Raw genomic sequence first — 20,825 nt, 5'->3', positions numbered from 1 at the left:
AGTGCTGGGACTGCGAGTCCCGGTAAGCACCGCGCCGCGCAAGGCTTCCGGTCTGGCGTCTGACGTCTTCCCCGCCACTGAATCGGAAGTTCTGGCCCGCAGTTGCGTGGAAATGAGCACTGATGGGCGGAGTGGGCTTCGGCCCGGCAAGGGGAACGCCGAGGGGGTGACAGCTGGAAAGGGGAAGACGGATGGGGTGGCAGTGACTCCTACTACTGCTGCTGCCTCGGCCTCCTGCCAGTACAGGTGCATCGAATGCAACCAAGAGGCCAAGGAGTTGTACCGAGACTACAGCCACGGCGTGCTGAAGATAACCATCTGTGTGAGTGTCAGGTGTGGGCTGTCCTTGGGGAAGAAATGGCGCAGCGAGGTTTGGGAACCGCGAGAGCCCATGGTACCTCTACCAGATTTTTAGGGTGATAAAAATAAAAAACCAACGAGTTTCAGGGTCCTCTAATACAGACTTCAGTTCGATGCTTGACATTCCCGTTCCTGCTCAGTAGAACCTTTGCATGAATCCCTGTAGTGGTAGAGAAGTCATACCCTACAGCGCTTTTCTCATGCCGGTCACGTTTGCTGCTCCGGGCGAACGAATCCTCGGACGGAGATGGATGCAGGTGTTGTGCGTAGAAATTTAAAGATCGGATTAGGGTGACATTTGGGCTCACGCCAAAGCTATTTCATTCTTACTCTCCCTTTGATAGATGTTACCATCTTTACACTTCATAACCTATAGTAAATTCTCCTAGAATACTTTTTCAAGCTTCATCCGCTGTGGTTTTTGCATGTAGAGTATTATGTGCAAAGTACGATGCTAGACGTTGGTGATATAAAAACCAAAAATGAGGAAGTAAAAATTCTCTGCCTGGAACAGTCTTCTCTCAGGTATCTGTGTGGCTCATTCCCTCACCTCCTTCAAGGACTTTTCTCGAATATCTTATAGAGAGGCCTACTCTGACCACCCTATTAAAAATGATGAGCCCCCCTTCAAGGCTGGTATACCTTATCACCCTTCCCTGCTTATCTTTCTCCATAGTACCTATCATCTTCTAATATTGTATATAATCGACTTTATTATTTATTGCCTGTCTCCTCCCACTGGAATGTAAGCGACACAAGGACAGAGACTGTGTATATTTTATTCATTAATGTAGTTGGACCACCCAGGACAGTGTCTGACACATAGTAGGTATTAAATAAATATCTGTTGAATGAGTGAACCATTTCTAGGTTTTTTAGATGATCATATCCTAGGCCATCCCGGTATGAGAGAACAGTAAGTTATATGTGGTCTAAACTTAATGGCTTTGGACTAGGCCAATTAAATGGCCCGTCTAAAAGACGACAGCCACGTAACTGTGAATATAGTTTGTCCAAAGAAAAGCTAGTAAATGCCTATGCATTTTAGTTAGCAGTGATTTGTAATAATCTGTATTTAAAAAAAAAATTGGCATTAAGCTAACAACAACAAAATCCCTGTTCAAATCATCAGACGCTGGCTTCTCTATACCTTTACTTATGTAAAGAGAAAATAATTATTGGATAGCTGTTTAGGTCAACAGCTATACTCTCCCCCACTTTTTTCCCCCAGACATTGCACTTTCTCACCCAGGAGACAGATTTTAGAGTAATATTTGGAATACTGAACGGTGGCACTGTACATTATGGATTACTGTACAGTCATTCCCTAATGAAACAGAGTAGGTAGTATCCTTGTTTATATCATGCTAATGCTTAATGATATGCATGATTGCATTACTCAGATAAATCATTCATGTGATGCCAGGCTCTGAAAATCAAACCATAAATTAATTAACTTTGTAAAGGCAGCCCAAGTCCTGGGATTAAACGGAAAAAGTGTTTAGACATCAGGCTCTTTGTTGGGAAAAAATATACAAAGTTTCTAAGTGGTTACAGCCGGTAACTTATAGGTACTTTGATCTCTTCTCTGCTGTATTTGGAGTCAGCAGTATACTCAGCCTGATCTCCTACCAGTATTTTTCATTCTAATCTCCCTTCCCTTTGCTCTTCTTGCTTTTTCTTGCCATTTCTCCCAGCTTGCTTATCTGTGTTTCTCTAACATTCTTCTAATGGAAGCATGTCCCTTGCTTTTAGTCACTCTCTCTGCTTCAGCGCTTCACAATTTATTAGAGTTATATTAAAGATATTGTACTTTTAATATCCTGAGGAGCCTGGCCTGTTTTAAGTGCTCAGATATTTGCTAAATCCATTATGGTAACAAAACAAAACAAAACAAGACTCCTTTGAGACTGTCTCAAGTTTTAGTTCTGTTCAGGGCAACAAGATGCAGTTTTCACCCCTGGGTGCTGGGTGCAAAGATGAATAAGACAGCACTGCCCTCACAGGTTCCACTTCTCAGATATGTTTGCTTATTGTGGAGCTAAAATTTGAGAATGAGTGGGGAAGGGGTTAGTCCTGGAGATGATGGGCAGGAAGAAGCAGCAAGAATATTCATGAAAAAAAATGGCCAATTTATATTCTGAAAGAGATGTGATTCATTATAGAATTAGAGAACATAGCAGCAGAAACTAAGCCATATCCATGTTAAAACTGAGCTGGTGGAAGCAGTATTTCAGTTCCCCGGGTGTGCACGGTCCCTGTGCTGCAGGGATTTCTTAGAGGACAGCTTTCTCTTTCAGGATACTTGTCTGTTGAGTAATAAATGATACGGAATAGAACCATCTTGCCAGAACAAGAAAGCATTTCTACCGCATTTAGCTGTCTCCCAGCCGGACGTTTTAGCACATTTGCTCGTCTTGTGCGTGTGTGTGTGGTTTGACTCATTACATTCAAGGTGAAGGAAGCACTCAAGGGAAAAGCAAATAACAGAAGCAGAACAAGGAAAAAATGTGGCCTAAACTGATAGGGAGGGAACCAGCAGACTTTAATGAATTCTCAATGTTTCTAAAATACTCAGCATGTTGGGAAAGGGAGATGGGCAGAGCACATAGCATGTCCCATGATACCAGCAGCTGCCTCTTCTGTTGGGGTTCATGTCACCCTGTGCTCATTCCATTGTAGCACTTACGGTAGCATGTGTATTTGACTTCCCCTTCTAAACTGTAAGGTCCTTGAGGGTAGAGCCTACGTCTCAAGGAAAGTATCTAGCACTGTGGAAGTGCCTGGTCCATAGACATGGCTAAGTAAAGAGAGCTGTTGTGAGTGTAATAGGCACTCCAAACACGTATGTCAGACAAATGATTGCAAAAGGAGTAACTATGCTGCTGTGTCTCCTGCTGCTGGTTTCTGCCTACCTCCTGTCTTAGACTTGTGATGCTGTCAGAAGATGGGTTTTAGGGAACTTTTAAAGGACAAAGAGAGGATCCCTGACCAGTCTGCAGTTTCATTTTAAAGTGAAGTAGCATCTCTGGTCTTCCATTCTCATTTGTATAAAGAGAGGAAGTGTTCTCCACATGAGGAGCACAGGGAGAGGTTCTAGAAAACAGCTCTGTCATGTAGATAGAATTTCTGATTCTGTGGCTTCTGTTTAGATACTGGCTTACTCTTTGCTCAGCTAAAAAGCCTAACCTCTTAAACCTCAGATCTATTAGGTGGATTTAAATTTGGAGTAATAGCACATCTCCCTTCATTGGTTCACCTGATGACTAGACAGACATACACACTTCTTGTAACGACATGAGTGAAGTGGAGAAGCTTTGAATTGGAATTGAATCTAATTGGTGACATTGGGAAGGCAGGGTTCATATTCTTCAACGCACTCCATTCTTCTTCTAGCATTTTGATATAATTAAAAGGCCATCCTGGTGTGTTTGCATATCTATCACTTCTTCTATTTCTATTTTATCCCCTCAAAGTTTCAAAATGTTTTGTGTTTCAATTGTAGCCATTAGTTTATGCAGTGAATAGGACACTTGATGCAACTTTGTAGCTAATACTCTCTTTCAAATGTCATTTCTAATGAGCTTGTTCTCCTATACCTGCATTTTATATGTTCTGATGGTATTGGGATTTCATAACATTGTAATCACGTGTCCAAAAAAAAAAAGCCCTTTAATAGGAATGGCTGAAAGCCCAGGGAGCCTTGATTTGGGCAACTCAGAATCAGGCGGCACAACCCCGTTCCTTGCATACAGCCAGCGTTCTCCAGTGTCTACTATGGCAGAGAAGGACCATTTTCTTGCCACGTTCTCCATGGAGAGAAAGACAGGCTTCTCTTGGTATGTGCCACCCGAGGATTCCTACCTGCCTGGCGCTCTCAGAAGCTCTGGGTGCAGGGTTACTTTTCTGAACCCTTTTCTCCAAATCATGTTTCAAGAACCACAAAGTTGGAGCCATCTAGCCAACAGGCAATGAAAGTACATTATAAACTTACTTATTTTATAATAATTCCTACAAATTGAAAGTAGCGTGCTCTGAGATACTTTCCTGCCTAAAATCAGTCTTTAAATCAAATATCTTTTGGGTCTTCTTAAATATGAGATTAAAAGATTAATATTTTTAGCCTAGAAGGTTCTATTTAGGCATTTCTGAAACCAGGTCTTATGCAGATGAACATCTTGTATCTGAATGGAAGTTTATTTAAATAAATGCTGATACAACCTTATTGCCATACAAATCCAAAATAGACTCCTCTGTTTTGAAATCCTTTAAGATTTCAGAATGTATGAATATGTTTATTCTAATGTTATCTTGCATTATTTCAGAAATCCTGCCAGAAACCTGTAGACAAATATATCGAGTATGATCCTGTTATCATCTTGATTAATGCTATTTTATGCAGAGCCCAGGCCTACAGGCATATTCTTTTCAATACCAAAATAAATGTAAGTTGTTATAATTTTTTTCTTTTCTAATTTTACTGGATGATTTTGCATTTTTAAATAATAATATCAACAATTTTGAACAGAATTAAAGAATATTATTTAAACAAAGAAATTCTAACAAGAGTGGGTCTTCTATCTCAACAGTGTCTGGAAATTTCTAGAAATAGCAGGCACTGCTTTTTAAAAAAGTGTACAGTGTTTAGTGTATGTTTAAGAATATGGGCACTAGCAGGAAGTTGACAAACCATAATCTGGATTGCCTTTTAGTAGGTTACCTTTTGAAACAGACATCAATAATTTTGAACAGAATAAAATTAAATATAACCTGGTAGGGAGAGAATTATACCTAAAAGAAATAAGCAAACATTGAAAGAAAAAGTTTTAAAAACTTAACTTATTGCATGTTATACTCTGCTGTTCAGGGAACACATGAGGTGAAAAATCAGAAAAGTCCTAATATATGAAGTTGGATTTTTTTTTTTTGAAATATACATTTAATATACTGACTTGTGAACTCTTTTAATAGTTTGGCTAGGGTTGACAAATAAAATACAGGACACCCAATTAAACTTGGAAGTCAGATAAACAATAAATTTTTTAGCATATGTCCTAAGTATTGCATGGAACATACATACACAAAAACAGTATTTGCTGTTTATCTAAAATGTGTATTTAACTGGGTGTCCTGTATTTTTCTTTGCCAAATCTGGCACCTCTAATTTTGGGCTAATGGGGACAGTAACAGTGCAATTTATTTTCCCGGTGCCTCCTCCCCCAAGTTAAACAACGTGGGCAGTGTTTATATTAGTAATATAATTGAGTCTCAAACCTTGCTACACATTAGAACCACCTGGGGGAGACGGACGGGACAGCAGTTAATTCTTCCACGCCGAGGCCTCACCCAGAACCAGTTATATGCGAATCTTTGGGGATGGGATCCAGGAAGGAGTATTTCTACAACTCCCTGGGCAATTGCAGAGTGCAGCCAGGAGCGCCAGTGCGCCAGCTGGGGGAGCCTGAGCAGCTCAGCCCGCGCTCGTCCCTGGACCACACTGAGTTTGCACACACACTTTCTCTTCCCCACTTTATATTGATAAATGTCAACCCATGGGAGAAATATATGGAACAAAGCCACTTCTTGTTGCCTAGCATTTTCTGTTTTTACCAAAATTTCAGCCTCTTTAAAACTTCCAGCTTTTAATTGCTTTCACTATTTTCATTTATACTCATCCAACCTAGGGGCACTTTTTAAGAAATTCATGTTCAGACTAATCGTTTCTTCGGAGGAATCATGAAATCTTCAGGTTGAATCTGTTCTCTTATTGCTGCTTCCATCTCTCCTGAGTCACACAAATTCTTGCTGGATTCCGTGTATCAGATGAATGTTGAAAATATAATGGAGGGTGAACTCCTATTTAAAGCAGTGATTCTTAACCAGGGGTGCACATTAGAATTCACCCTCTGGGTGTGGAGAAAAGGGAACCCTCTTGCACTGTTGGTGGGAATGTAAATTGATACAGCCACTATGGAGAACAGTATGGAGGTTCCTTAAAAAACTAAAAATAGAGTTACCATATGACCCAGCAATCCCACTACTGGGCATATACCCAGAGAAAACCATAATTCAAAAAGACACAGGCACCCCAATGTTCATTGCAGCACTGTTTACAATAGCCAGGTCATGGAAGCAACCTAAATGCCCATCAACAGATGAATGGATAAAGAAGATGTGGCACATATATACAATGGAATATTACTCAGCCATAAAAATAAATGAAATTGAGTTATTTGTAGTGAGGTGGATGGACCTAGAGTCTGTCATACAGAGTGAAGTAAGTCAGAAAGAGAGAGACAAATACCGTATGCCAACACATATATGGTATCTAAAAAAAAAAAAAAAGGTTATGAAGAACCTCGGGGCAGGACACGGGGAGGGGGAAGGGTAAGCTGCAACGAACTGAGAGAGTGGCATGGACTTATATGTACACTACCAAATGTAAAATAGATAGCTAGTGGGAAGCAGCCGCATAGCACAGGGAGATCAGCTCCGTGCTTTGTGACCACCTAGAGGGGTGGGATAGGGAGGGTGGGAGGGAGATGCAAGAGGGAGGGGATATGGGGACATATGTATATGTATAGCTGATTCACTTTGTTATAAAGCAGAAACTAACACACCATTGTAAAGCAATTATACTCCAATAAAGATGTTAAAAAAAAAATTCACCCTCTGCCTGGAACTGTTTCAAAATATGCGTGCCTAGGATTTACTTCCACAGATTCTGAATCAGGACTGGGGCGTAGACATTTGTGTTTCGAAAACTCTCCCCATGTGATGCTTCTGCTGAACATTGCTGATTAAGAACTACTGGTTACAGACTGAATACAGTTGGCATTTAATTGGGCAGTTCAGAGTTTGACAAGCTACTAGGTGGGACATCCTTCAAAAACCACAGAAGTTAGCTCTGTCTGTGCCTATTGGTGTTAAGTACAGTTGTTTCTTTACCTGATTGCATGGCAATGTCTTTTTGCCTACCAGATGCACGGAAAACTCTGCGTGTTTTGTTTGCTTTGTGAAGCGTACCTGAGATGGTGGCAGCTTCAAGATTCGAGCCGGAGCGTTGATCCTGACGACTTTATCAGATATGCTAAAGAGTGGGATTTCTATAGAATGTTTGCAATTGCTTCTCTAGGTAGGAAGAAGCCATGCTTTCTATTCTTAGTTGACCTAACATTTTGATTTTAAAATTAAGGTGTGTGGTCTTAATCACTGGTAAAGAGGAGCTAGTCAGAAGACTTGAGACTAAATTTTCAGCTGTACCACTAATCTGCTAGGTGAGTGTGTATAAATCACCTGCTTTCTTTTTGTTACCACACATATGGCATGGAAATAATTATGCTTATCAGATCAGAGTGTTTCCTAAAGTATTTTGAGACACAGTATTTTTAGTAAAATTCTTCAATTTAAGTTCTGATTATCCAATCTGAAGATTGCCTGAATCTCATCTTTATTAAAACAGATTGATAATTGTCAGGCATTATTCAATGTATTATACTGACTGTCTTGTACTAATGCAATGTATTTAATAGGGGAAACTTGTTATATATCTGGCTGCATGCAGGGAAGGGGCTACTCCCCCAAATTCTTTAAGTTCTGAAATGGCTTTTCTTCCGAATTGCATTTGTGACTTAGGTCAGAATTGGGTTGAATTAATTTCTGTGACTATTTTATTACTCACTGGTTTCCATGCTTTTCTGCTTCTACAATCTTTTCATTATACTGAAATATTATTTTAGTAATGTTGTCTCCAGTCCACTCCAATGTCATATTTCTGGACTGTGTGTCCTCTTTTATCCCTTTTTCTTCTCAATCTGCCCTTACTCCCTCAGCCCAGTGGTTTTAAAATTCATCCAGTCCCAGAGGTTTTAAAATTCATCTATATGCCGAGAATTCCCAAATGTACGTAATAATATTAAAAACATCCTTGAACACATCACCTAAACCAAGAACCAGAACCTAATATAATTTTAAGCTTTAAAGCAAAGCCTCTTAGAATTGCTCTAGATAAACTGCTCTATGTCCATAATCTCTAAAAAGCAAACCAGGCTTGTTTTCAAATAGTTTGGAATTTCTGTGGCACCAACTCTACAGTGGCCATTTTGACACTTGATCAGAAATTTTTTTCTACTGTTACTTAACTTTTTTATGTGTCTTAATCTAATCCCTAGTTAGGTTTCAAATCCCTAAAACAACTCATAAAGAATATTTTACACAAACACAGTATTTTACAACCTAAACACGGTTTTTACGGTATTATCAACTCGGTTTTCACAACCATCCTCTTCGGTGGGTAGGTGGGGCTCCTTCCCTATCCGCAGCTGTGGAAGCACAGGAACAGGAAGGGCAAATGGTTTACCCTAAGTCCCCCCGCAGGTTACCGTCAGCGCAGAGCCAGGGGAAGGTCTCCTGGCGCCCTGTCTCCCATTTCCTCCACCGCTGCTCCTACTGAAGCCACCTGATCACGAACGCCTTAAGTACTAGGGGCTCTCCAACATCTGCCTTGTGAAGGAGTGTGCAGAGCCCAAGGGCAGCTGCAGTTCCCTGAGTCTCCCAAGTTCTAAGCTAGAAAGCTATGGAGGGTGACCTAGTCAGCCCTCCTGTCCAGTGCAAGAAACCCTTCTCTCTAGATTCCTGCAAGAGGGTTTGAGTATCCCCAGTGACAGGAGACAACCCACCATCGTTAGGTGGTTCTTGTTGTTAGGGAGTTCTTTATTATTATTATTATTATTGGTCCAAAACCCAGGCTGTATGATCTGCCTGTTTGAACAGATCCTTGCCGTTGACAAGCCCTTCAGTCCTTCTGAGGTAGTGTGTCTCTCCTGAAGAATATATCAAATTTCATGTGGGCTAACCATCCTAAATTATGTTGATCGATCCTAATCACCTATATTTGGAACCTCTTTATTTTGGCTAGATTCAGTTATAAAACATCTTAGAAAGAATACAGTTGTTTCTCCTGTAATATGATACGTGTGTTCCAGAAAAACCTGATCCTGCAGAAACCTTAAGGCAGAATTAGGGACAGACTATTCAGAATGTATGCAGCCGGGAAGTCAGCACTAACCACCTTCATAAAAAGAATAGTGCAGTTAAAAGCAACGTTAAATTCCTAGTTGATGGGGACAGAGCAGATTGTGCCCTATTCTGACTGTGGGACACCAGGAGAACTATTGCTTCTTCTAGTCTGGACTCTGTCTCTGAATGCTTTCTGGAAGGATATGGAATTACACTCAAGAAGTTTGTTAAAATGAATAAGGGAAGTTTTAAATTTAGCTAACAGAGTATTCAGAATCTTATGGCTAATAGGCACTCAATAAAGAGTAGAAGAATGAACCACGAAAAACATCTTCATATGTACTTCCTAGGCTGGGTCCCACCTTTCAGATTTAAAAGCGTCCGTTCTCCTGTCTGTTCTTTCTGTGGAGATCGCTAGGACTAAAGCTGTTTACACAGAACCTTACTTCCTAAGAGGAACTTTAGAATGTTGATGATTACAGTTCTTATGGAGTTACTTTGTCTCCAGAGGATGATGAAGTATTTCATGAAAGAATTATTGAAATACGTTTCTGAAATCATACAGGATTTGACACAAGAGACAGGGGTTTATTTAAAAAAAAAAAAAGAAGAAGAAAAGGGGACAAAAAAGAAACTTTGATCTTGGTGAAGCATTTCTTTTGTGGTCAGCTGATGGGCTGCATTTTGGAATTGTGGGTTTGCTTCTAGGGGGCTCTGCTTTGGATTGGACATTCATATCTTTATTTTTCATTTCCTCCTTAGAACAAACTGCCTACTTTACTGGCATCTTTACTTTCCTGTGGGTAGAACGACCCCTAACAGCGAAAAAAAACCCCAACTTCGCTTTGCTGCTGAAAGCGTTGTTATTATCCAGCTACGGAAAACTCCTGCTCATCCCAGCTGTCATCTGGGAACATGACTACACACCCCTGTGCCTCAGACTCATTAAAGTATTTGTCCTTACGTCAAATTTTCAGGCAGTTAGAGGTATGTTCGTGTCTTATTGTTTTCTCAGCTTTCAACCCATCTGAAAGCTTGAAGTCTTGTTTCTATAGAGTAGTTTTGGGTTTTTTGGGGGGTTTTTTTGCGGTACGCGGGCCTCTCACTGTTGTGGCCTCTCCCGCTGTGGAGCACAGGCTCCGGACGCGCAGGCTCAGCGGCCATGGCTCGCGGGCCCAGCCGCTCCGCGGCATGTGGGATCCACCCGGAATGGGGCACGAACCCGTGTCCCCTGCATCGGCAGGCGCACTCTCAACCACTGCGCCACCAGGGAAGCCCTATAGAGTAGTTTTTATATAACCTGTTAAACGCTGGAATTCTTCGTAGAATAATCACGATGCCTAACATTTCTATAGTGCCTTACATATAGCACACATTCGGTATTTGTTCAGTTTAACCACATGGTACTCCTTAGTTTTCAAAATGCCTTCTTTATGCATTATATCTATCCCCTGGGGTCTGTAGGGCAGCCATTATTATCTCCACTTTATGACTCGTGGGCACTTGACCAAGGTTACATGGCCGGCAGTTATCAGGCCAGGGTAGGGTGCCAGCCTGCCTCCCAGCTCAGGACAGTTCAAGGAAGGGGTAAGCAGCCCTGTGTGTCTTCCTTTTTCCCACACATTGTGAGAAGTGCTATTTTAAATGGACCTATTATCTGATACTTTGTATAATGTTTATCATCTTGTAAACTATAAAACCAAGAGTAGCAAATTTTTTCTGTTACTCTCTTTATAACCTTAGAATCTTTCATTTTCCTGTGTAATATTCATGGGAGTCTGTGTCTTGATGCAAGCAGGAGAGGCTCAGTGTTTTTGTTAAAAGCAGATGCTTTGGTTCTCTCAGAAGGTTTGCAGATGGAAAAGTAACAGCACAGATTAATAAGAACAAACAGATTTTCTAAAAACAGCTTTACAGAACAACTCCATTCACACTACCACATAATTTACATGCCAGTATCATTTCATTAAACTCTTAAGAACTTATCAGTTGCCTTCTCTTTTTCAGTGACCCTAAACGTCAACCGCAAGCTCTCCTTTTTGGCCATCTTGAGTGGCTTACTGGTGGAGAGCGCCATGGTCTACTTCCTCCAGAGGATGGCATGGGCTGTTGGAAGTGACTGCCATCCATAAGTCTCAAGACTTTTGAAGAGGTACAGAGAGCACCTCGCAGTGTTCGCGCACGCAGACACGCGTCCTCCTCAAACTAGACAGATGTCGTCGCAGAATACATCACCCACCCCCCGGCACCCGGGTGCCTCGAGGTCACCTGCATCTCCCTCGGGGTCTTTTGTCATCCACAGTGACATCAATAGCTATGTTTTTGTTGCTTCTGGGGCCCGGTTCTCACAGTTCTGTAACACCTTCCCTCCAACGCACTCCTCCTAAGACCTCGGACTCTGAACGACAGCCGTCTCCCGCCCTTTCCAACCATTCCACTCCCTCCCTCCCATGAACCCTGCCTTTGCTGCCTTTTGTACCTCTCTTCCCTAAACCTCTCACTTTCCTCTACTTCTCACCTCCCTTGCCTCTCTCTTGACTGTGCCTGGAACCTAGAGGCAGCTGTTGCCTTATCCTGTTAGTCCCTGGAAACGAGCCAGCTTCCTACCCTTCTGTCAGCGCCCCCGTTAGAGCTCTTGGGGTGAGTCCACCAGCCGTTTCCTCTGTGAAGCCTGGCAGGCGGTCCCTGTGTCTGCACAGAGCACGGCCGGGTGGCGCTCCTGTCTCGAGGGCACCTCTAGGGACCCAACACACACACACACACACACACACACACAGCGGCCTTAGAGCAGTTGTTCTGAAGTCTTCCCGCGCTCCTTCCTTCCGCCTCTGCTGTCACTTTGCTGAGAATTGAGACTTACCAACTCCTTGGGTGTCCCCCCTCCGTTCCGGAACTTGTTTGGCGTCTGCCTTCTTTCCTCCTCCCTCCATCCCGCCTCGGAGCCCTGCTCAGCATTCCACGCCCCGCACCCCGGGCGGATTCCACCCTGCAGCTGTCCTCCCGCCTCTGGTCACCCTCAGGGGTCTGGACCACAGCTGCAGTCCGCCTTGAGGCAGGACGGGCGACTTGAAGGCGGGGCAGCTGGTGAGGGAAGCGTGGGGCAGGAGCGAGCAGCTGCGGGCGGGCGCGTCCTCCGCGTCCCGCAGACCTTCTCCGCCTCTCCCGGTACCTCGGCCTCCCCCTACCCCCCCGCCCCCCGCCCTGCTCAGCTCAGCCTCGTCCTCTCCACCCGCCAGGCATCGCTCCCTCCATCCTCCCTCGTCTATGCCGGCTCCTCCCCTCTGCCAGCAGACACGTGCAGCTCTCCACTTGCGAGCAGCTGCCCTGAGCCTCTTTCTCCACTGCCTTCCCTCTTGGTGACACGTCCTTCCTCCCTAGTCCCCCGAGCCGCTGCTCCTGCGATCAAAGGCAGCCGCCGCCGGCTGTCAGGCTCCTCCCTGTCGCCGCCCTGCGCTGGAAGCAGCTGGCTTCTGAAACAGGCCGCCCGGGCCCCTTCTGTCACCGACTTCCCCTGTCTGTGCCCGGCTTCCGTCCTCGGCCCTCCGCTTCTCCCTCCTGCCGTGCAGACGCCCGGCTTCCGCACGCCTTGGCCCATCTCTCAGTGCAGGTTGCTTCCAGATCTTTCCAGATCTGACACCTCTAGCCCTCCGCCTCTGCCAGGTCACTCATGCCCTTCCACTGCCTCCGAGGTACTGCCAGGACGGTGTGACCATTACCTCTAAAATCGAACTCAGTACCCCGCCCGCCCGTCCCCACGGAAACAGACCTTCCTGACGGCTTCTCATCTTGTCACTCCGACCCCAGCCCAAGCCTCCTGGCCTCCTGCTTCACAGTCTACAACAGCCTCACCCACCTTCTGCCTCTCTTCCCTGAGCACTGCTCCTGGTGTCTCCCTGAATTTCTCATCCTTTCCTACTGTGGACAGGAGCTTCCTCTTCCTGAGGAACACCTTTTAGTGTTCTCTGAGCTCTAGTGCTAACTTCTCCTCTGCAGACATGCTCCTGCCCACGTTCTCTACTGCACTCTCCCCCTCCCCAGAGATGTCACACCCTCTCCAGGACCTGGAGGGGCCTCTTCTCCGCCTAACCAGGTGCAGTCACCTCTGCTTCTCCGTGGAACGAAGCCCTTCCCCACACTCCAGTCTGCCGTGCTCACTCCCTCCGTAGACCTCCCGGTGCCCAGCTCAGCACAGTCACGCTGCCGGCGCTCCTGAGACCCTTCCGGTGCTGAACGCCTGTCCCCTCCTTCTGTTAGCGCTTCACTTGTCAGGCTACCCATGACAGCTTCTGGTTAGGAGAAGGTCACCTGTCTTTAACGTCCCTTACGTTGTTCCATGTTTTATTCTCGTCTCCCCCAGTCTGGTTGGGTGCCGGGAGAGGCCATGCCTGCGTTAACTGTCTCTCCCATAGTACAGGGCCTGCCCTAGTATCTACTGGTTTGATCTTCAGCAGAATGTGCCGCTCTGAATACTTAATTCATCAGCCACAGTGTCCTTTTTTTTTACTCTCTGGGGCATGACCAGCTGCATCCGTAAAATAGAAGGCGTAAAATACAAACCAAGCTTCTCGTTATTGTTGTGTAAAATGAAGCAAAGATTTGGATACACTTCCTGAAAAAGAAAGCAACGGTTATGGCGCTGGGGACTCCTAACCCTACCACCCCACCCCTACATGTAGGAAACAACTAAACCACACAGGGACACACACAGAGACACTCACACAAACACAAGGAACCATCTGCATTATAGATGGTTCAGGTAAGCATCTGAATTGAAGGAACGTGAATTCATGCCAGAAGAAAAGATCTTTGTTCGTTCCTTTGACATTTAAATGTTAATGGTTAAAATAATATTTTGTGTTCTTAAACAAGAGAAACGCTTTTCTCTCAATGCAGTCACAATAAACTGAGCTTTTGTGAATATTTAATTCAGTATCTTCCCCTGTAACTAAGTTCCTCTTTAAAATCAGCTGATCCAAAAATAACTAAAAACAACTGAATTTGTCCACTTAACAGGAGTGAATTATATCTCAACAGAGCTGTTATTAAATAAATATCACCTCTCTCCTTTTCTCTCTCCCTGCTTCATTCATTTGTTCTTTCATTCATTATTTACTTATTCATTCACCAGATGTTTACTGAGCACCTACTCTGTTTGGGTCAGACACTACGGATACAGTGGGAAAAAAGACACGGCCCTCTCGACATTTACCGAGTAGTGATGGATTTAGAAACAGGAGTAGGTAATTGCAGTACAGTGTCATAAGTGTTATAAAGGGGTGAGTATAGGGTACTCAGGAAAGGCAGAGTGGGAACACCTGTTCCAGTCTCAGAAGTCGAGAAAGTCTTCCAAGGGGAAGGGGAAAGGACAGGAACTTTCCATTACCCCTGGTAGAGAGGATACCAGTGCACGTACATTCCCAGAGAGCAGAGTGCTAATGTGCACAGGCAGGGGCTGAAAGCGAATAGTCCAACTGGGTGGAACGTGGGCAGTGGGAGTTTTACAAAGGACACTAGGAAGACACGTAAAGGTCGGATTATGAAGGGCCTCGTGAGTTGTAATTTATCCCAAGGATGATGAAACCAACACAGATAGTTAAAAAGAAGACTCCAAAGTAAAAAAGAAACAGGACAAAACCAACTGGGATAACATCACAGAACAGCCGTAGCCGTAATGTCTCCGGCCTAGGGCTGGAGAGGACCGTTGGCCACCAGATGGAGCCTGTAAATGTTAAGGAGGGGGTAGAAAACATGGTTCAAAGGCATACAACCAAAAGAAAAAAGCAATTGGAAAACAAATAATAGGGGGAAAAAATGACCAAAAAAACCCTACACTGATCATATCTTTTCAAATCTTTGACTCAGATAAAGAGACACACATCACCCATTTATAAATTCGTACTCAATACATTCCCAGGCTGTCTTGATCACCATAAAGGTACTTGTTAATCTTTCAAAATGAAGGAAGTGTTAGAAACCCCTTTCCAGGGTGTCGGTGAGGTATCCGTGAGCGGTAGGTAGCTAAGCGCTGCAGAATGTGTGGTAAGGACTGCAAGGGAAACCCATCTGATCAGCTCTGACCTTGGACTCCACTCAGCCTATCTACCACATCACTCACTGGAGTGAGAAAAGAAAGGGCAAGACTCCAGGAACAGGGGAGAGAGACTGCCTTCCAGGTCACTGCGAGGTGGCCAGTTCTCCCGCCGCCCAGGTCGTGCCCCAGTGCCCGGCACAGGAGTTCATCTTACCTCTGTGCTATCAGTGGCCCTACTTTTTCAACATGCGTTATGAAAAGTTTCAAAGATACAAAAACGTTGGAAGAATTGTACAGTGAAAACACACCTATCCGCCACCTAGGTTTTAGAGTTGTTACATTTTGCCCCGTGATTCCTGAGACGGCAGAATTTTCAGCTGTGCCGGGAAGATGAGGCAGTGGTGGTGCTTGGGCCTTAGAATGATGTTTATGTTTTCCAAGCCATCCCTCTCTCTCCCCCAGTCACTGAAACATGGTCTGACAACAACAAAGAAGGCATTTATATGAAAATGCTCTTGAAGGTATAAAAATTACTTTTATCCACACTTTTATTGAAAAAGCATATGCACCCAAGCCATCCTAGAAAAGCTACCTTAAGATCACGCGTCAGTTACCGTCACAGTGGCTACACAGACAGCCCACTGCTGACTCTTGAGTTTTCAACACAGCCAAGAACCAGGAGAAAAAATACTCAATTTATGAGAGCACAATATAGATGAATAAGGCACAGAGAAAACGGACAAGTGGTCTTCTGTTGGAAGATTTTCCGTCACAGTGTTTGAAGCCTTTGAACTAAATCGGGAAGAAGACGTCACAGTGTACATGAGAGCCAAAGAAAGCGTATTTTTAGGTATTTACAACAAAACAAGGCAAACATCAGTCAGAAAAGCTGAAGATATTTTTTAAATCAGTCTTATATGAAGAAACTGAAGCTCAGAATGGTTCAGGGATATGCTCATGGTCACAGAAGCATATAGTGATAGAACTGGGACTAAAACCTGGTCTCCACTCCTAGTCTAACAGGGGATCCCTCGGTCTATATTAGTCTCCACCCCTAGTCTAATGGTGGATCCCCAGGTCTGTCTTGGTCTCCACTACCTAGCCTAAGGGTGGATCCCTGGGTCTATATTAGTCTCCACCCCTAGTCTAATGGGGGGTACTGCAGTCATTCTTACCTTGTTAAGAAAAAGGACAATGGTCTTCAAATACAGTTAGGAATAGAGAACAACAGAGTTTTAAATAAATAGGGAACTCAAATGACTAGAACCAGATTAAATATTAGTCCTCTGCCTCCAAGGAAGAAGCTGCAGAAGAAAATGAGCGTTGTATTGTATTCTTTCCTCAGAATTGCTGCGATCCTTAAGAGATGTGTTGTACCTTTCCGATATAACCTTATTTCCAAAGCTGGCGACTCATTCTGCAGGGAGAGTTAGTAACCCAAGACTAAATTATAGCGTTCTCTGGCTAAGCCAGTAGAGGAAATACGCTGCAAAAGCAAGAACCTCAGTACCCAAACAGGATTACAGTTACTCATTCCTACTTAAGAAGAGTTTATATATACCATTGACTTTGCGCCAGGCACTGTTTTAGGGGCTTTATAATCGTTAACTCACTTCACCCTCACGATAACCCTAAGAGCCCACTGGGAAATGCATCCTGGGTATTCTGAAAGGGGGGGGCACAGTGTATTTGGCTGGCAGATTAAATGATGCTGTCCTGTCGCAACAGAGATAAACAGCTAAGCAGGAGGAACGCAAGGGTGCCCAGAAATCTGTGCCAGTTTCCTGTGGCTGCTGTACCCATTACCACAAGCTTGTGGCTTAAGACAACAAACGTATTCTCTCGCAATTCTGGAGGAAGGAAGTCCGGAGTCAGTTTCACTGGGCCAAAGCCGAGGTGTGGCCGGGACTACCCTCCCCAGAGGCTCTAAGGGAGAATCCATTCCCTCCCTCTTGCGGGTTTTGGTAGCTGCTGCCAGTTCCTGGCTCCTGGGCACGTCAATCTCCCCTCCATCTTCATATCACCTCCTCTTCCGTGAGTCAAACCTCCCTCTGCCTCCCTCTTACAAGGACATTTGTGATAGCATTTAGGACCCACCCGGGTAATTCAGGATGATCTGGTCATCTCAAGGTCCTGAACTACATCCACAAAGGCATTTTTCTCCAAATAAGGTAACATTTACAAGTTCCAGAGACTGTATCTTTGGCCCAGATATCTCTGGGGGGCCATTTTTCAGCCTATCACAAAATCATCTGGCGAATAGTAGCTCCACACCCAGCAAACACACACACAACCTCCCAAATTTGAGCAGGACTCGCCCGTGAAACTTAACCTTCTATCTGTGGCTTCATCAGAGTCCCAGGGACACAGATTTCAGCGCACTGCGCGGGGCTCCCCGCACTGGCCGGGAGTGGACTCCGTGCAGTTATGACGATTCCCTCACGACACGGAAAGAATGCCATTCTAGCTCCTTCCCGTATTTCCCAGAAATCACCTTGCTTGGACTCATTTGGCAGGGAAACACCCAGGCGAACACCTGCTCTAGAGCTGAGCCTTCTCCATCCATCTATGGCCTTCATTTCAATTCAAGGTCAGAAACTCCCTCATTTATGTTCTGCAGGCAGATAGAACCACTTGTCTTTCTCACAGCACGTGCTTCCGGTGCTGACTTTACACCTGGCTGCATCTTACCTTTCCTGCCTTCGTATTCCCTTCGCTGATTTTTAAACCCACTTTTAAAAAAAACTGCATTTTATTGTGTTGTGTGAATTTTTATAAAGCAGCCTTAAACCGTTTTTTTAAACACAGGTGGTAAATAAATCGTACCAGTCCATTTAAAATACATAAATGTGTGACCAGGCATATGTCTGTACAAGAGTGTGTCTTCTGCCCTAGGGGGCATGTTTCTACTCTTCCTTCCACAGCTGGGCGACAGAAGTTCAACCTCCACGTCTTATACTGGGCTCCTTCCAATTCGAGGTCCGAGCACACTGCAAGTGCTTCGGGCAGGGTGCTTGAGCTGGTGTAAATTACTGATCAATGGTCATTTAGGGTGTGTCTTGATAGCTTGTTGAGAAAAGTCACATAGTATATGACCCCAGGGGAAATGAGTTGAATTTATCGTCCCTAGTATTTCTGCCAGGAAGGCAGATGGGCATCGGCCAGAGAGGACCAGCGGCCAGTGGGGAGTACTCCTGGCGATGGCCTGGCCGGGGACACACAGCAACTGCAGGTGGAGTCTGGTTAGCAAGCACCCTCCTCATTCTCCAAACTCACCTCCATCTAGATTCCTGAGGCGTCCATGCACAGGGACACACCAGATGAATAGGCGCTATTACCAGCCTGCCCTTCAACCTCAAGTCCCCATGGCTTCCCTATCATTGTGCTGGACTTAGGAATTTCAGAGCTCTCTTGCCTCTAACACAAATGATGTCCTAGAGGTCATCTTAAGTGGTTTCCTCTCTCGCCCTTTCTCCCTGAGCCCACCCTGGCATCTCATCACCCTGAGGGCAGCAGAGAGAGAATGAAAGGTAAGCTGCTCTCTTCCCTAAGTCCCAGAACAAAGTCCTAACTTCTTTTCTCTGATACCCCATGCCCTTGTGAGAGACTTGGGAAATGCTCCCAGGTCGTATGGTAACTGTGGCTTTAACCACGTCTTTTCTAATGCAAGTACTCCTCCCACCAAAATCGGCCTTCCCAGTAACCATGGTTTCTGTGTTCCTGGGGCCCCACTGGTCACTGACTTCCATTAGTGCTTCTGTCTTGGAGATGGGATGGAGAGCAGAGAGAGGGGGTCTTTGAGCTTCTGCCTGAGGTTGACAGTGCATAATTCTCTCATCCTCTTGTCCTCCCCTCTCACAGGGACCTGCCTCTCTGGGGCTATAACTCTTCCTAAACTACTAATCACTTCATGCTTTTATTCTGCTAATCTTGCTTTGTTCGTGTATTTAACAAGGGTTGTGCTCAACATTCTGTAGATGCTAAGCTTCCTTGTGAGAGTTCTTCAGAAAGTCAGGAGAACCAGGTTGGAAGCTGGGTCTCTAGGGACCTGTCCTCAGTTAACTGGTGGCCAGAGGAGTGAGGTGGAAAATCACGCATCCTTATCACAGTTGATTAGAACAAAGGCATCAGGCAGGCTGTTGACATCCTCTCCAAAGCCCACACTAGGTGGTCTGGAGGCCCGCGCACTCCCACAGCCTTTTCACCCATGACACTGACCCAGCAGGTGTCAGCCGTTCTTCAGGTGTAACCTCCAGGTGTCACCTTCCAACCGAAGTTCTACCAGCTCCGTACAGAATGGGCTCAGATACATCTCTCTGAACTGCAAGTACAATCCATGAAGACAAGAGGACTGGACGTGCTTGGGCTTTTGACAATCGCTAAGTTTTCCTTGGGCAGAGAGATGAGACTCCACTGAGAACTCGCCTCCAGTGAAGTGATGTTGGTTGCTGTAGGGTCTTTGGGTCACACATGCACTTGGCGTATGTTTATCATCACAGGCTCTGAAAGAAATCAGGCCTGTGCATGTAGACGTCAGACCAAGATCCAGTAGAAAGCACTACACGAGAAATCATTAAATAATACAGCACTGTGATGAAGGTGAAGGGGCTGTACCAGGCAGTCTCCTTAGATTTCACGTTATTCCAGCACCTGCTTGCGCCTTAAGCGTAAAGCACAAAGTGCGTCTGAGAACTCCAGCTCCGCCGTTATTTAGCCACGGTCCTAGGCAAATCGCTTAACCCATTTAAATTAGAGAAAGGAAAGTGTTTTATGTAAGCACACGGCACTGCACGTGAAAGTTTTTGGAGACTTCGTTTAAGCCATTGCATCCGCCTTCTCACTCTTGGCCTCTTGAGGGACTCATTCAACCTCCAAAGCCAGCTCAGATGGCTCCACCAATATCCCCAAGTAGCTGTGGAGTCTCCTTCTGGCACTCAGTGGCCCACGGTACTTCCCCCATCACAGGACTCAACATCCCGTGCTAAGCTGTTTGTGGAAGTGGAGAACTGGCCAGAGGCTCTTCACGGTGTCATCTGTTCTGGGCGCCTGGATCAACGTGATCCCAATAACTGCTAAATAACAATGCTAGCTGAAGGAGTAACATCACCCTAGGTTACAGAGGCATGAAAGCAAGGAGTCAGCTTGGCTAACCGACTATGAATTCCCCTGGGGACATAAGGGGAACAGTATCGTTTGTGAATTGCAAGGCTTAAATTAGCAACAATTCTGAGTTCACTGCACATATGCCTAGGAAGCTAGAGGTGTTTTCCTTAACAACTACGGATGTCGCCTTACAGAGTAGTTCACAATTTCGGCAGCTTTCGTCCGGTAATGCTGGACTGCCTTATCGTCTACGTTTCTCTGCTGGTCACCGAGTAGCAAGACAGACCCACCCTGAACTTACAAGAATGACTTA

At 44.9% G+C, this 20,825-nt stretch overlaps 1 protein-coding gene across 1 annotated transcript; it reads left to right on the top strand.

Moving 5' to 3' along the window:
* The first annotated feature begins 26 nt into the window (after positions 1–26).
* On the top strand, positions 27–14,453 carry ARV1 (ARV1 homolog, fatty acid homeostasis modulator). The gene is given in 6 exon segments (XM_004310246.4): positions 27–322; positions 4,686–4,805; positions 7,342–7,495; positions 10,141–10,365; positions 11,386–11,497; positions 11,499–14,453. Coding segments are annotated over 6 exon segments (849 nt in total). The 5' UTR covers positions 27–112; the 3' UTR covers positions 11,527–14,453.
* Positions 14,454–20,825: the final 6,372 nt, after the last annotated feature.

This window comes from Tursiops truncatus, chromosome 16, assembly GCF_011762595.2.
Source record: "Tursiops truncatus isolate mTurTru1 chromosome 16, mTurTru1.mat.Y, whole genome shotgun sequence".
In the NCBI taxonomy this organism is placed as follows: Eukaryota; Metazoa; Chordata; class Mammalia; order Artiodactyla; family Delphinidae; genus Tursiops; species Tursiops truncatus.
This window is presented reverse-complemented; position numbering and strand designations above follow the sequence as displayed.